The sequence below is a fragment of the Agelaius tricolor genome, unplaced genomic scaffold, assembly GCF_023055355.1.
Source record: "Agelaius tricolor isolate 1412-34295 unplaced genomic scaffold, bAgeTri1.0.p SCAF_9, whole genome shotgun sequence".
In the NCBI taxonomy this organism is placed as follows: Eukaryota; Metazoa; Chordata; class Aves; order Passeriformes; family Icteridae; genus Agelaius; species Agelaius tricolor.
This window is the reverse complement of record NW_027269269.1, coordinates 21,895,521-21,910,325: the sequence shown is the minus strand read 5'-3', so window position 1 is coordinate 21,910,325 and position 14,805 is coordinate 21,895,521. Positions and strand designations below refer to the sequence as shown.

At 44.2% G+C, this 14,805-nt stretch overlaps 1 protein-coding gene across 6 annotated transcripts in view; it reads left to right on the top strand.

The window, feature by feature from the left end:
• The window catches only part of NCAPD2 (non-SMC condensin I complex subunit D2), a 31,366-nt gene that overhangs the window by 12,838 nt on the left and 3,723 nt on the right, over positions 1-14,805 (top strand). For 4 of the 6 annotated variants that reach the window (XM_071433186.1, XM_071433185.1, XM_071433184.1 and 1 more), the window contains 13 exons: positions 22-154; positions 1,648-1,732; positions 1,837-1,998; positions 2,243-2,457; positions 4,102-4,213; positions 4,528-4,651; positions 4,849-5,004; positions 5,209-5,386; positions 6,416-6,510; positions 8,530-8,610; positions 10,669-10,855; positions 11,067-11,193; positions 11,327-11,485. In XM_071433186.1, coding sequence (XP_071289287.1) covers positions 22-154; positions 1,648-1,732; positions 1,837-1,998; positions 2,243-2,457; positions 4,102-4,213; positions 4,528-4,651; positions 4,849-5,004; positions 5,209-5,386; positions 6,416-6,510; positions 8,530-8,610; positions 10,669-10,855; positions 11,067-11,193; positions 11,327-11,485 — 1,814 coding nt within the window. Of the gene's footprint in view, positions 1-21; positions 155-1,647; positions 1,733-1,836; positions 1,999-2,242; positions 2,458-4,101; positions 4,214-4,527; positions 4,652-4,848; positions 5,005-5,208; positions 5,387-6,415; positions 6,511-8,529; positions 8,611-10,668; positions 10,856-11,066; positions 11,194-11,326; positions 11,486-11,649; positions 12,529-14,805 lie in introns of those variants that run through there. The other 2 variants (XM_071433188.1, XM_071433187.1) reach the window with 1 other exon arrangement.

Here is a 14,805-nt window from a genome sequence, read left to right as displayed (position 1 = left end):
CCCATCCCTTCCATTCCACAGAGGAAAGCCAGAGATCATAGGTACCAACCTGGACATCTTGGTGACAATGGGGCTGTCTGAGAAGGCATGTGAAGACTACAGGCTGCCTCAAGAAGTATGCAATGTTATTTCCAAGCTTGCCAGTAACTCTAAGGTAAGGCTATGGGTTTGTTCTTTAGGTCATTCAGAAACAAAGAAAGGGGGGAAATTGTTTGCATGGAGGAAAAGACAGAGGTAATGAAATTTTTACAAATTTTGAAATTAAGTAGGTTGAGACCATTCAGCAGCACTGTCTGGAAAGCTTAGCACACACCAGTGAACATGTAATAAAAGAATTTTCATTAGGCAACAGGCTGGATTCAATTAGTAAAGAGTTCAGTGCACAAGAAAATATGTTTTCCTTTCAATTCTCTTCTTCAGACTCCCAATTCTAAACTGATTTGTGTTTTCTCAACCATGAAGCCCTTTCCTCTACTGGTGTTTTCTGGTGGTGTGATTCTTTTGCCCTCCCTATTAATTGATATTCAGGAGTTGTCCACTGTACAGCAGAATATAAAACATGAAAAGCTTTCAAACCTGTCCATGTTGTACTTAGAACAACACGATGGTTGATGGCTTCTTTCCCTAGGAAACAATTTATACTTCTTTTTTTAATACACTTGGAAAAAAAAAATCTTTTTTTTGACTCAGTCATTTGGGGCATTTTAGTTCAGGAGTTCTATCACAAAAGGAGTCCTCCTTTACAGAGCAGCATCATTCTGTGACAGCCCCTTCCACTGGGGATGTTGCTGCATGAACTTCATGAGTTAATGTGTATCACAACATTCTTAAATATTCTAAAGATGGCTGTAATTCAATTTTTGGTTGACTTAAGTCTGCAGTTAAGCTTGTATGTGAAAAGGGACTGAACTGAAAATATTTGGCTGACTGACTGGCAATAGCTCTTCTCCCCCACCCATCCTCCCAACCAGAAATCAGGAGTTGAAAATCAGGTGACTCAGGAGTTCTTGTTTCAAGCTACTGAAAGCTGGTAAATCCTCAAGTAAATTCTGTTTTGTTCAAGTATATATTCATCAGGCAGACACAGGTATGCTGGGACACCTCAGGTATTGTCATACTTGGTTTAGTATTTCTCTAGGTTATCTAATTCCCAACCTAAAAGGTGGTGTGACTGATACAGAATATATGCAACAACCTTAGTGTGAGGTGGTCTTGGATCCAGACCTATCCTGTGTTATTTCCACTGATGATATTTTGCTTTTAAACAAACCCATGTGGTTCTGGAGTACCCCAAGGCAAGCTGACTTACTGTTGTTGACTCTAAGATGCTCCAGAGGTTTCCCTCTTTATTCATTGCAGAGAGTGAGTAAATAATACCAGATTTTAAATGAATCCTTTTGACATTTCAAAGAGTTATTTTGATTTAAGGTGAGAACTGTCTGGGTTGGCCTGGGATCATCATTTGGTCAAGCTTTAAATCCTCCCAGTGTAGTCACAAGTGACAGTAATGTCCCTGCTGCATGTTTAGCAGCAGAGCAGTACTGGATGTCCCTGGCATGGGTTTGATGAACATTGTGCACACAGGAAGGCTGAGTACTGGGATGGGCATGGGGGGGATGTCGTGTAACTCACCTGTTGTCTCTGCAGCCAGCACTGGAGAAGAACAGTGCCCCTTTTCGACTGCCCCAGAACCACATGCTCTTTGGTTGCCTGAGTGAGACTGTGAGTAAAGGTGAGCCCAGGTCAGCAGGAGGTTTGGAGGAGATGGGGTTGGGCTGTGAGACCACCTGTGTTATCATTGGTATGTGTGGGTACATTGCTTCCTCTTCTCATCAGGCTTTGCCCAGCCAAGCAGTCACTGGATCCCTTTCATGGAGGCAGCTGTAACACTCATCTACCAGCTGGCAGAAGGGGCAGAGGAGATCTGTGCTGACATCCTGCATGCGTGCAGTCAGCAAGCTCTGGACAAGCTGCAGGAGGCTGATGAGCAGAAAGCTGGTGAGGAAAAAAGCTGATGAAGGAAATCTGTCTGTACCTGTGGTTTCCAGTGCTGCTTTGGGTGGCCTTGAGTAACTGCAGAAGAGTAGAGCTGCGGGGATGGTGGAAGTGTTGGCATGGGAGGGTGTAAGTGCTATGAAGGAGTCTGTGGAGTGTGGAGATGGATTATATGGTGAGACTTGGCACTAACTGACAGGGAAGAGGTCTAGATCAACACTGAACTGGGGCCATTTTTCTCTTTTAGATGCAGGGGATTCTCCACACAAAGTCTCTGATGGTTCTGGCAGTCTCTCCACATTCCTGTTGCTGCACCTGGTGGCCCTTGTGGGACAGGTGGCACTGCAGCAGGTAGCATATTTGGAAGTGTCAGTGAGTGCAGAGCTACGCAGGCGCCGCCTCCTCAAAGAGGAGAAGACCAAGAAGCAATCTGACACCAGCACAAAGAAGCAGAGACCCCAGGTGAGAGCCAAGGGGTTTTGGGGCAGCTCTTCTGGTGTCCCAGCTACAGCAAATTTCTAGAGAATGCAATCCTGAGGCTGCATGAGGTACAGGGCAATGTGTGCTTCAGGAATAGAAACAGACATGTATTTGCCAGGATTGACAGGGAGAGCTGAGGTCCTTGAATGACCCTATTCAGTAAACTCCCATGCTGGTCCTGAGTTTTGAAGAGGCAGAGGGGAGGGAGTGAAGGGTGATGTCCTGGCCATGCTTATCCTCCTGCTTCAGGAAAACATGCCCCTTTCACTCATCACCTTCTCTCTTACCAGTGCAATCTTTTGCAACTGATGCAGTAGTGGTGAAGAAACATCCATTTGTGCCCCGGAGTTCTGGAAAAAGGCTTCCTAGAGCCCGAGTCCAGGAGATTTGACAGTGCTATCCTCTGTTAAGTAGTAATGATGAAGGTTTAACAGTAGTCTCTCTAATGTGATTTGGATGCTACAAATGCCCTGTTTGGTTAGGGCTATCTTGGAACATTTTCCAGAGTGTAATGAACATTCCTGGGTAAGAATAGAGACAAACATTGTGTCCATCTAGGTATCCAGTCTCTATTAGATGCTTATACTGCTAAGTCTACAGAGAACTTTGTAGTTCATTTTCTCATCTACCTGCTTATCAGTGTCACTACCATTTTCCACACAGGAGGAGGTTATTATGAGATTTTCAAAAAAGTAGCAGTTGGATACAGATTTGGTCCCCATTGCAATCTCTCCTTTCTTCCCTTGTGTTGCTTTTTATTTGCTATAAGGTTTCCCATAATCTTGCTCACAAAACCAGCAATTCAAAGGCTGCTTTGAGCTTCTTGTTTCTAGTATTTGAATGTCCCTTAAGTTATGCAGGACTCACACACTGATGCTGGATGTCTCCTAGGTCTGTTTTATCTTAGTAGTGTCAGTAGTTTAAGCTTTCTTTACATTCTGGTCTCATTGCAAGAGAGACAAGGTGCTCCTGGAGCAGGTCTAGTGGAGGGCAATAAAGATGATTAAGGGACTTGGAGTATCTCTTAGAAGGAAAGGCTGAGGGAACTTGAGGCCTCTTGTAAGCCTCAAGACTGAGAGGGGACCACATCAATGTCTGTAACTATTGGAAGAAGTGGGTGCCAAGAGGATGGAGCCAGACTGTTCTTGGTGGTGCCAAGCACTAGGACATGAGGCAGTAGGCAGAAATTGATGCACAGGAAGTTCCACCTGATTATGAGGATGAACTTTACTGTGGGGGTGACCAAGCACTAGAACAGGTTGTCCAGAGAGGTTGTGGAGTCTCCCTCACTTGAGATACTCAAGAACTATCTGAACACAATCCTGTGCAATGTTTTCTAGGAAGACCCTCCTGGAGCAGATGATCCACTGTGGTCCCTTCCAACCTAACTATGTGATCCTGTGATTGGTGTTCTGTAGCATGTGGACTGGCAAATCCCAGACTACCCTTCACAGCTTCATTCAGTTCTTGGGGACAAGTGGGTTATTACACTCTGTGTCAGTCTGTTCTCCACTTTAGTTGTGCAGCTGGTAACATGCGTGTACCTCACACCTGAGAGAAGAGAACCCTGTGAAGAAAGAGGTTATTGTTGCCTGACATCTTTCTTACAGTCTCCTCTTTGCACAGAGCACAGGGAACGAGACCACTATGGAGGAGGAGCTAGGCCTTGTGGGAGCCACAGCTGATGACACCGAGGCCGAGCTCATCCGCAGTATTTGTGAGACAGAACTTCTGGATGGTGAGTGTGGCTGCCACTGAGCAATACTGGCTGTCTGCCTGTGTGAAACAGCAGGTACAGCAGGCAACAGGTCCTTAGGAGGAAGGCTGTTTCCTCTGGAAGGAAGCACTGTCATTTTCCATGGTGTCACTTTCCACGTAGGCTGTGGAAATGGCTGTTTCTTGGCTCTGCCTTTCTGGAGGTGGTTGTTCAGTGGTGAAAGTGAGTCAACTAGTTACTGTAGTTTGCAGCAGCTCTGAGATAAATGGAGTAATTGTTCTTAAAGCACGATGCACAGTGCTCTCATGCTTGCTGTCTTCATCCCCACTCTCTAGGGAAGCACCTGCTCTCTGCCTTTGTTCCACTGGTGCTGAAGATCTGCAACAACCCTGGACTCCACAGTGACTCGGCGCTGTCAGCTGCTGCAGCCCTCACTCTTGGCAAACTCTGCATGATCAGGTACTGCTGAGCCATACCAGAGTTCTTTTCCCAGCCTTCCTAGTACTAAAGCACAAGCAAATGCTGCAATTCCTTTCCTAAGGAAAGAACAAACACAGTGTTCATAGATCACTTTTTTTTAACTTTTTTTTCCCTCTGCTCTCTGAGAGATGGAATTTTGCTATTTATCCCTTCTTTTCTGTACCCTATCTTGTTAGCTCTGAGTTCTGTGACTCCCACTTGCGTCTGCTGTTCACCATGATGGAGAAGTCCCCCCTGCCTGATGTGAGATCCAACCTCATAATTGCAGCAGGAGATCTAGCTATCCGCTTTCCCAACCTGGTGGAGCCTTGGACATCACATCTCTATGCCAGGTAATGCTACACTCATTGTTGGGAGAGGACGTGAAGAAAACCCTGTGGAAAGGTGACACTGGGCCTCCAGAAGGTGAGAATGACCCAAGAAAGCAAATTTGAAGATTCTGGTGCAGGGAGACCAGAGCTTTGGGCTGTCACAAGTACCAGTAACTCAGAGACACTCCCTTGGTGCTTTCTGCAGTAACTGTTTGCTCCTGTCAGGTTGCGGGACCCCTGCCCAAGTGTGAGGCAGACGGCTGGGCTGGTGATGACTCACCTCATCCTCAAAGACATGGTGAAGGTGAAGGGCCAAGTGAGTGAGATGGCAACTCTGCTCATAGACCCAGAGGATGCAATCGTGGCAGTGGCTCAGAACTTCTTTGGTGAACTGGCCAACAAGGCAAGTGGATGCTCAGGGACCTTATTTCACAAGAGCAGGCAAGGGCTGTTGGAAGCTGGGTCAATTACATGAGCCCTGGAGAAGGCATGTTAATGGTGTAGAGCCATTGGTCTGTCTCTCTGTGGACTAAATAAGGGTATTAAAAAGAAATTTTGCAATACAAGTTTTGTTTGATGTTGCTGAATTTGACCTCATCCATTCATACTGGAAGGCAGGCTCCAAACCACTGCCTTTTCCCTTTGCTTCCTTCTATATGCCCAGCACAGGGTTAAGAGCAGTTTTCCATAGCTCACCTTTAGGCCTTACAGCAGAGTTCCCGGACCTTATGGCTCAGGCAGTGCACCTTCTCTGAAACCTTTCTGAGTTGTTCTTGGCTGTGGGACACTGAGATACTTAAATTGTAGCAGTTTCTGCCCAGGCAGGTGAGAACAGGAGCAGTCTTACCCCCACTGTTCATTCTGTGTGCAGCCTTGCATGGGCCCTTCAGAGTTTGAGATTTACTGCCTGAGAGGCTGCAGTGACACTGGGGCTTTTCTGTCTTGGCTTGCTTTGTTAAAGCAGAACTGGCCACCTGACTGCACTGACTTCCTACCTCTGCAGAGTATATGACTATGCTATGTGTAAAGCTATGTAAAAGCAGTGGGAAAGAGAATATGCATTGGACCTTTTCAGGCAAGAAAATGGGAAGCAGTTTCAAGAACTGAAGAGCTGTTTCCTTTATCAGGAAGCTTTTTTTTTGGGTTGTGGCAAGGTTGGAAGGCAAAAGAAACTGTATCCAAGTCTGCCAAGGAGCAGAGCTGGAGTGCAGTATTTAGCTTGTTGGTTGGCTGGGCTTTTTCCCTCCCAGCCAAATAGTCCTGGGTAGGTTTGGCTGGCTGTGTAAGCTTGTTTCAAAAAGCTGATGCTTTCAGTCAGTAGATTTGGGGTGGAGAAAAAGGAGGTCGTTTTAAGTGGGCAGCGTATTTGGCTTGACTCAAATATTATCCTTTCTAATTCTGTATCTCATGTAGAAACTTGTGTTCTGCACAGGGTAATGCTGTCTATAACCTGCTTCCAGACATCATCAGTCATCTCTCGGATCCTAACAGCAGCATAAAGGAGGAATCCTTCCACACTATTATGAGGTATTCTGAGGTTAAATAAATCCTCCCTTATTGCCAGGACTATGTTTATGCAAAGGGGGTGCCATATCAAGGGAAGAAAAACTACATTGACGTGTACAAAATGCTTTTTCAGTTGTTCTCTTTGATCTGACTTTTTCAGTCTGTACTGGAAATGGAGTCATGCTGAGGGGAATTGATTTTAAAGCCACACATTTGGGAGTGAGGAGAGACTCTACAAAGAGTAACCACCAACTCAAAATTACTTTCCCTCTAGAAAAGGAAAATAGTTGGTTTTACACATGGGAACGTGGATATGCAACATTAGGAAAACACAACAGGTTTTAAAGTCTGTTGCTTTTGTCATTTTGGTGGCTACTGGAGTTTTGTAAGCAGTTTTAGTAAAGCTGTAGTTACAGTAACAGTTTTGGGTCTGGGTTGTCTTTCTGGTGGTTTGGTTTGTGTGGGGTTTTTTTAGTTTGGTTTCAGTTTTCAAGAAAGCCTGACTCTGGAGTATAGAGATCTTGGAATATTTCAATCTGAGGTTATTGGTTGCTCATAGACAGCATTTGTAATGTCCTTATTGGTACCGTAGAGACATTCTCCTCTCATTTCTGAAACTTGACCACATGAGGGTTTTTCTGAGCCATTTGAATCCCTATGGATTATAGAGGGGGGTGTTAGACAAAAGTATTGCTGTTGCTGAAGAGAAGAACAATAAAATTTCCTGTGATTTTTCAAGTAGTCTTTTTGTCTATGGGAATCCAGTGCATTTAGGAAGAGGGATGGGATTTTGGATAGTAGGAATTGTAAGACACAGAAAAGGTCTATTAGTGAGGCTGTAATTGAAACTAAAATTAATTTATGGTGGCAAAAGTAGATGGATATCTTTGCTTCTGCTTTAATTAAAGAGGGTGATGTGAAATACTGGGAATTATAGCTTGTGGTTCCTGACAGCACACATAGAAGTGGAAGTTAATGCCTGAAGTGAAACAAACCATCACAGGTAGACAAGACGCAGCATGTAAAAAAATCCAAATAATTTTGCAATTTTCAATCCTGTTTTTAATTAATATCAAACTGAAGGTGTTACCACAGACATAGAGCATAATTGTAGCAATTGCATTAAAGTGTGATTGGTGGGGTTAAGACAGGTGTAAGATGGACTTTTTAGTTCCAACAGCATACATGGAGAGAACTGGAGGTGTCTGGCAAATAAGAGAAGAAGGATTTAACAATGTAGACAGGTATCAAATTAGCATCAGGATAATTAATTTTAAAGACTTGATCATCCATTAACGCACAACATATCCTTTATATAGAAAAAGAAGGGAATTAGTAGTTAAAGATTAATTGATGCTGGAAAAAATGCAAAGGGAGGACTCTTGAGAATGCTCTCTCTGTTATGTATCTTAGAAAAGCAGTTTGGTGTGGTGGTTGTAGACATAACAAAGACTGAACAAGGAAGTGCTTTATAACAACTATATCAAGGCCAGTGGCAACCTGACTGAGTTAAAGTTAACAGAAATGTTGGTACAAGAAATGGGGAGAGCAGCAGGACCTTCTTAATAAATAGAAGTTATTCAGTGATTTCTAAGAGGACATAGTGCAAAATGCACCAGTACTTAACTGTGCTAAAGTCCAGGTGTCTCTATCCCTCAAGAAGCTAATGAATTAAGTTAGCATTTAAGTTCTGTTAGACTTTGTTCCCATTTTAGTGCAAAGTAGTGCTTACTTTTGCATTGATCCAAAATGGCAACAACACACTTTTAGCAAATTAATAGTGAAAAAGTCACAGGCATGGTTTTGAGGAGGGAAAACGCTGCATGCCACAGTGCTCCTCTCAAGGTTTGCTTGTCAGACAAACTAGTCTGTCAGTGCAACTTGTGAGGTGAGGAGATTGTCTGGAGATGCTGCATGCTCTTAAAACTGGATGGAAAGAGCAGATAAGAAGTCAGCACTGCTGCCTTTTCAGCACCTCTCCTCCCTGAAATGGGGATTCCTCTCTGGGCTCTAATATGTTGTGCTTTTTCCCCCTTGCAGACATCTGTTCTCATATATTACAAAAGACAAACAAACAGAGAGCTTGGTGGAGAAACTTTGTCAGAGATTCCGGACTGCCAGGTGGGTTGTAATCTTAATTTTCCTGACTAGTGTTTCTGCTTCTCAGGATTTTTCAGAAGATATGAGCTTGTATGTTGTGGTTCTAAAAGGTTCCCATTAAATTCTTCATGTGACAAATGCAACAAAACTTGGTTTAGGTCCCCCTTTTTTTTTAACTACCTTCTCCTAAAAATACATGAATACTTATAAATTAAGGTTTTTGATTTCACAATGCAGTGATTGACCCCCTCTTCCTTCCTTTTTTAAGGAAAAAGTTATGTGACAGTCTAGATCTTCATTATAGCTGAGCAAGGAGACATCCCACATGTGGATTTTACATACTTTTGTGATCCTTCCCCACAGGCTATTCCCTTGCAGCTCAGCTAGGAAATTATTGTGTTCAGCTGAGAAGTTGGGATCTTTCCAGCAGTCCTGCCTGGGGTCATCTCAACTATCAAGCTCATACAGGCCTCTCCTTGTTCTTTGTGCATGGGCTGCTCAGTACCAAGTCTATGCCTGGGACTCTGTTCTGGAGTTTTTATTATTATTATTTTACCTAAGGGCTTGTGCCACCATACACTTTGGCTTTTGCTCTGTTCCATCTCCAAGATGTGCAGAATTTGCTTGTGCATTGCTGATTACAGAGTATAGAGTGCAGGACCCACGCTGTGAATCTGGGATATCACTTTTCTTTCTGGGTTTTGGAGCTTTTTTGCTGCCTTTCTCCTGCTCCCCAAGCTGTAACTTCACTGACCCAGGCATACACTTTTTGTTTCCTTCCAAGAAGAATAATAATAGAAATTTATCTCCTTCCATTCCAGTGAGATATCTTAATTTTAACTTCCACTGGCTTTGGTGTACCCTGCTTCCCTCCATTCCTGTGGTTTTCCTTCTCCATTGTTGTGGCTTTGCCCTTGAGATTTAAGCTGTCTGCTTATCTTGGCCATTTGTGCACAGTGCCTGGGCATGTGACCGCTCAGCTGCCTCAGGGAGTTGCATATTTCCCAAAATATTTGGATTTTGTTTCCTGAGCAAGAGTGGAGAGTGGTCCCTCTCTCCAACTCCCAGGAGCACTGGTGAGCTCTTCACACCACATTTGTAATTCACGGTGTGTGTGTATGTTGTGTCTCACCTTTAGTAGAATGCCCTGATATTTCTGTACCACGAAGGTGATCAGCTTGGTGCACACTAGTGGTACTGCTGGTGCAAGACTCTCACTCCAGGCTAAAACAGGAGCTTATCAGAGCAGATTTGCAGCCACCATCACCCTCCTCAGCACTTCTGGAGTTCTAAACATAGGAACTTGCCAGGTGTCATTCAGACTGTACAGGTGGAAACACCTGGATGCTGCAGCTTTGTTCTCCATCTGTCTGGGTTTGAGCAGAGCATCCTGAGACAGCGTGTGCTGGACAGACTTGAGGCCCTCACTTAGTGTATATTAAAAACAAGGGCTTTGGCCTTGCATTTTCCCTTCCCATTCCATCACAGTGATCTACATTAGGGATGTTAGTTTGTGCTTTTCTTTTTCTTTCCCTTTGGTTTCATTCCAGTAACTTTTGCTGGAATTTGAATGTAGTCATTCTCTGATGCAGCAATTGTTATTCGTTGACTTAATAACTTAATGAATATGGCCTTCTTTATGTAACTAACCAGGAAAGGGAGAGAGAACATCAAATACAGCTTCTGCTTGAGATCATCTCAAACATGCAAAAATAAATAGCCGGGGGGGGGGGGTGTTATATGGTTGAAATAAGGCCCTTGAAGAGGAGTCCTCACCTCACTGAGTCTTTTCCTCCTGGTCAGCAGTAACTTCTGACACTTTTCAAACAAGTAACTGTGTTCTTTAGCAGTGGAGCTTTCATGTTTTTCCAACAGGCACTAAGTCAGTGTCATGGAATACAGTGGTGGTTATCTGTGGTATGGAACAGCACCCTGTCACTGACCTGTAACAGAACAACCTGAATCTCATGTTCTCCAGGGCAGAAGCACCTGCAGGAAATGCTGGTAGTTCTGGGTGGGATGTGCTCATCCTCACACACCCTTTTTGTAAGAGCTAATGGTGATCTTTGTCTTTCCCAGGACTGAGCGTCAGTATCGGGATCTGTCCCACTGCCTTGCTCTGCTTCCAGTCTCGGAACGGGGCCTTCACAAGCTGCAGGACAACTATGACTGCTTTGCAGACAAGCTCCAAGATCCAGCTGTCTACAATTGTTTCCAAACTGTGCTGGCTCGATTCCGCAGAGCAGGCATCAAACCTGAGACTAAAGTAAGGGTGTGGGACAAGGGTCCAGGCCAGAAAACAATTTATTTTTACATGCAGGGACTGGAAAGCCATTTTAAGCAGACTGTTCCTCACCCCTAACAATTTATCAATTTATTTCTTTAACTTGATGGCAATTCTGCTATGGATGTAATACTTCTCTCCCCTCACCTTCTCTTTTTTTTTCCCCTGCACTGCTGTTTTACATCTCCATCAGGCTCTAGCTGAAGAGCTGGAGCAGAAGCTGTCTGCCTCCCATAACCGAGGACTGAATTCCACAGAGACATGCCAGGACGGTAGTCAGACTCCAATGCCAGCACCAGCCAAGCGGAAACCAATAGGAAGTATGTTCCTTTTTGTGACATTCCAGCCTTCCCCTGATCCTGCAGTCCAGCAGTAACACCTAAGCACTTCTCCTCACCCTTAGAGACAGAAGTTTGCTGCCTTTCTCTATTTTTTTTTCCTTTTTCTTGACAGGTTCACGGCGCCAGCCCCTAAGCCCAGTCAACTCAGATAATGATTTTGTCACACCCTCATCCCGCACCCTCCGGAATCATAAGCGTGCCCAGAAGCGCCCTCCACGCAAAAAAGCCATCATTACCTTCTCCAGTGATGAGGAGAACAACTCTGAGGATGGTAAGGCACTGTACATGTGTGCTCTAAGGGGGGAGGGACTACAGGTTCAGCCCAACAGGGATGTCCCTTTGGTCATGGGCTTCAGACCACTGTGGAGGTTGCCTGTAGGTTTCTCTGCTTAAGGCAGTGGAGTGCTCATTATTGACACGTTTTACTCTCTTTAGAGCTATTGGCAGAATTAAGAGAGGAAGAAACCCCCACCAAAACAACTCCCATCACCAGATCTTCAGCCCGACGGCGGCGCTGAAGGAACCATCTGCCACTGCCTTTAACTAAAAATAAAACTCCCTTTATGCAACCATCGCCTTCTCTTGTCTGAACTACCCCAGAATACAACAGTGCTTTAAATGAGGACAAAATGGAAGTTAACACCAGGATAAAGCAATTCCAACCCTTTCTTCTGATATCTCCACAAAGAAAGGCAGTGATGATGAACATGGTTGCCACTTGGACTGATTTTGCCCTGACTTTGCAGATGAGAATAAGCTGCTCTTATTAATTATTTTTTTAATCTTTGGAAGAAAGTCTAAGAAGAGCCAGATTACCCACAGAATACAAAATGCTCATTCCTTTCTTATTTTGTATGTGCTTTATACTACACTATTCAGCTTTTATCACAGGACCAATGCAGCGGTGCTGGGTTTAGGCTCTTTTATATTTCATGCTTTTTGAAGCTCTTATCCTGTAAATCCAAGCCAAGGGTTTTGAGGTGAAGGCACCTGCATATTTTCCTTGTGCATATCTCATCCAAGAAGTGTTCAGGGAGTGGAGTGTGAGGAGAAAGGGAGAGAAAGGCTAACTTAGACTAGAGCACTTGAATAAACAATAGGTAAAGTCCATAGGAAAAAATACATCTTTTAAAAGCTAAAAACCAAAACCAATCCAACATTAAAACTTTAGAAGTAACTTGTAATAATGCTAATTTTATAAGTTACAAAGAATACTGATACCCTTGATTGTCTTGTTGCTTTCTGGAATGTATTTGCTGCAAATCCAATTATGTTTCAAGTAAAATTCGCACTTGGTTTTGTTCTTTTTGCAAATGCCACATGAGTTTTCAAGTCAGTCCTGCCACTCCTTAAACTGCCCCGTGAACATGAAGTGCCCTAAATTAGATTCTGTGTAAATCACATAAATAACCTTTAACCTTCTGTCTAGAGGCAAGTTGGCATTTGTCCCAGAGCTCTTACTACAGAATTCTTTCCTCTTACCTTGTCAGCTGCCTCGAAAGCAGACTAGTCACTAGCTGGGCAGGAATGGGAAGGGTGCTCCTCCTCTCCACTGCTTCCTGCAGATCTGCAGTCTCTGTCTCTGAGGCTCTACCACCTTCCCACAGTTGTGCTCATGGGTTCACCCAGCAAGTAGAGCATGCTGCTCAGTTCCCTTCTGCTCTGACTGCAGAAGTAGCTGCTGTAGCTTATTTTGATCCCTATTAAAAAAAAAAACAAACAATCATTAGGAAGTGCATAGCTTTGCACTAACCTGAGCATACCTGAATGGACATAATCATGTTAAATGCTTCCAGAAACAAGTAAAGTGGGGAATGATGGGGTAACAGGTGTATTTATAAACACTCTACTTGAGTCCCATGACTCAGTGAAAATACTTGCCCACTTGCCACCAGACTAAAATAGCCAAATACCAATATAGATATGCTCCAACTCCAGAGCACACCAGTAGCCTCAGGACAAGCACATGAAATACAAAGATCAGAAAGCTACAGCAATGTTGTCCTCCTCCCCTCCTTCCTGATAAAATATTCAGTGAGGGCTCCAGGAGGCAAAGGTAGCAGCTACAGCATTGACAGTAAATACAACACAGAGTCATGCACACCATACATGATTCCCTCACCACCCACAGGGTATGACACTCACATACAGGAATTAAAAAAGCAAAAGATAGCATATATGGATGTCTGCCCAGGCTCAAGGTTTTACAAGCAATCAATCTTGTGTCCATGTGAGATAATATGTTGCTAATGGTACAGTAGGGGAGATATGAATTCGTGGATAGAGGAAGTGGGGTGCCATAAATCTCTTAGGTATTGGCTCATGGTTGAACTTTTTCCTTCAGGAGATCAACACAGTCATCCTTCTGGAAGGAGGGTTTGGCAATCAGTGACTGGACTGACATGCTTTGCAGTCTGTCCTTTGCTCAGGACACTCAGACACTGTACTACCTGGGCAAGTGAGAGTGAGAAATGAGTGGGTGAGAACTCTGATTGGTCCCTTTCTGCAGATTTTTGAGGTGGAGCACCTTCCTCTCCTCACTATCCTCCCCTGATATCAGAAGAATTAGCAGTCCTGTGTCATAGACAAACAAGTCCTGAAGAAAGATGAGGCAAAATCTAAGAGGGATTGGGCAGCTACACAGTGGCCACAGCCTTAAGTAGATATTTGCTCTTCTATTCCTCAGAAACATATATTTTGGTGGCTGCCACAATGACCATAAATCACTGCTGAAGGAGTAATCTCACTCCCCTGCTCCTGAGGCAGTGGGATTACTCAGTGCCAAGATCAATGGTGTTTCCATTCTCTAGGGACTCCTGACCGTGGTTGCTCTGAACACCTACAAATGGTACCAGTGGAATAATGTGAATATTGTACACTTCTAGAGCCTGGTGTTCCCTCAGGGTTCTTCACTCAGTTCCCAGATCTCCCAGTCTCCAGTTGCCCTGCTCCTTTCCTATATGAGCAACTGTTTGTAGAAGGCTGATTGTGATTCAGCAGCACTTTTCTGGTCTTGCAAGCTTCTAGAGTCAGTGCCCCAGCATCCAAGGGGGAAGGGTTTTTTATAAAGGAAACTTGTTAGCATCAGAGAGGAAAAAAGGACAATAACCTGTTTGAGACTGAGAAAACTGGGGCAATCAAGGACTTGTCTGCCAAAGCCTTTTCACTTCACAGTCACTGCCAGGACATGTCAGAGTAACTAATCAGTTCTACTGCAGTCCCAGCAAGGATCTGGGGCGCAGAGCAGCTGCAACATCACAGCACCTGAGTCACTGAGCACCTGCATTTTATCCAGGCTTTGCTGGATTTGCAAGAACTTACAAGAATCTGCAAGAAAATTCGTGAATTTTCTGCAGTCTCTGAAGTTTCTTGCTTGATATGTGAGGGTGATGGCTCTTTCCCTCTTGCCAGCCCCAGCTCTTGCTGAACCCAAGGAGAGTACTTGTCATTTGAGTTCTCAGAGCCTGCCCACCCCTGCAGGGCTCAGTCTTTGTGCAAGTGGACTGGAATTTTGGAACAGTTGCAAACACATTTTTGGCATTCTTGCAGTATGGGGGCCACCCCATTCAAGGGATGCCAGATCAAACTGCT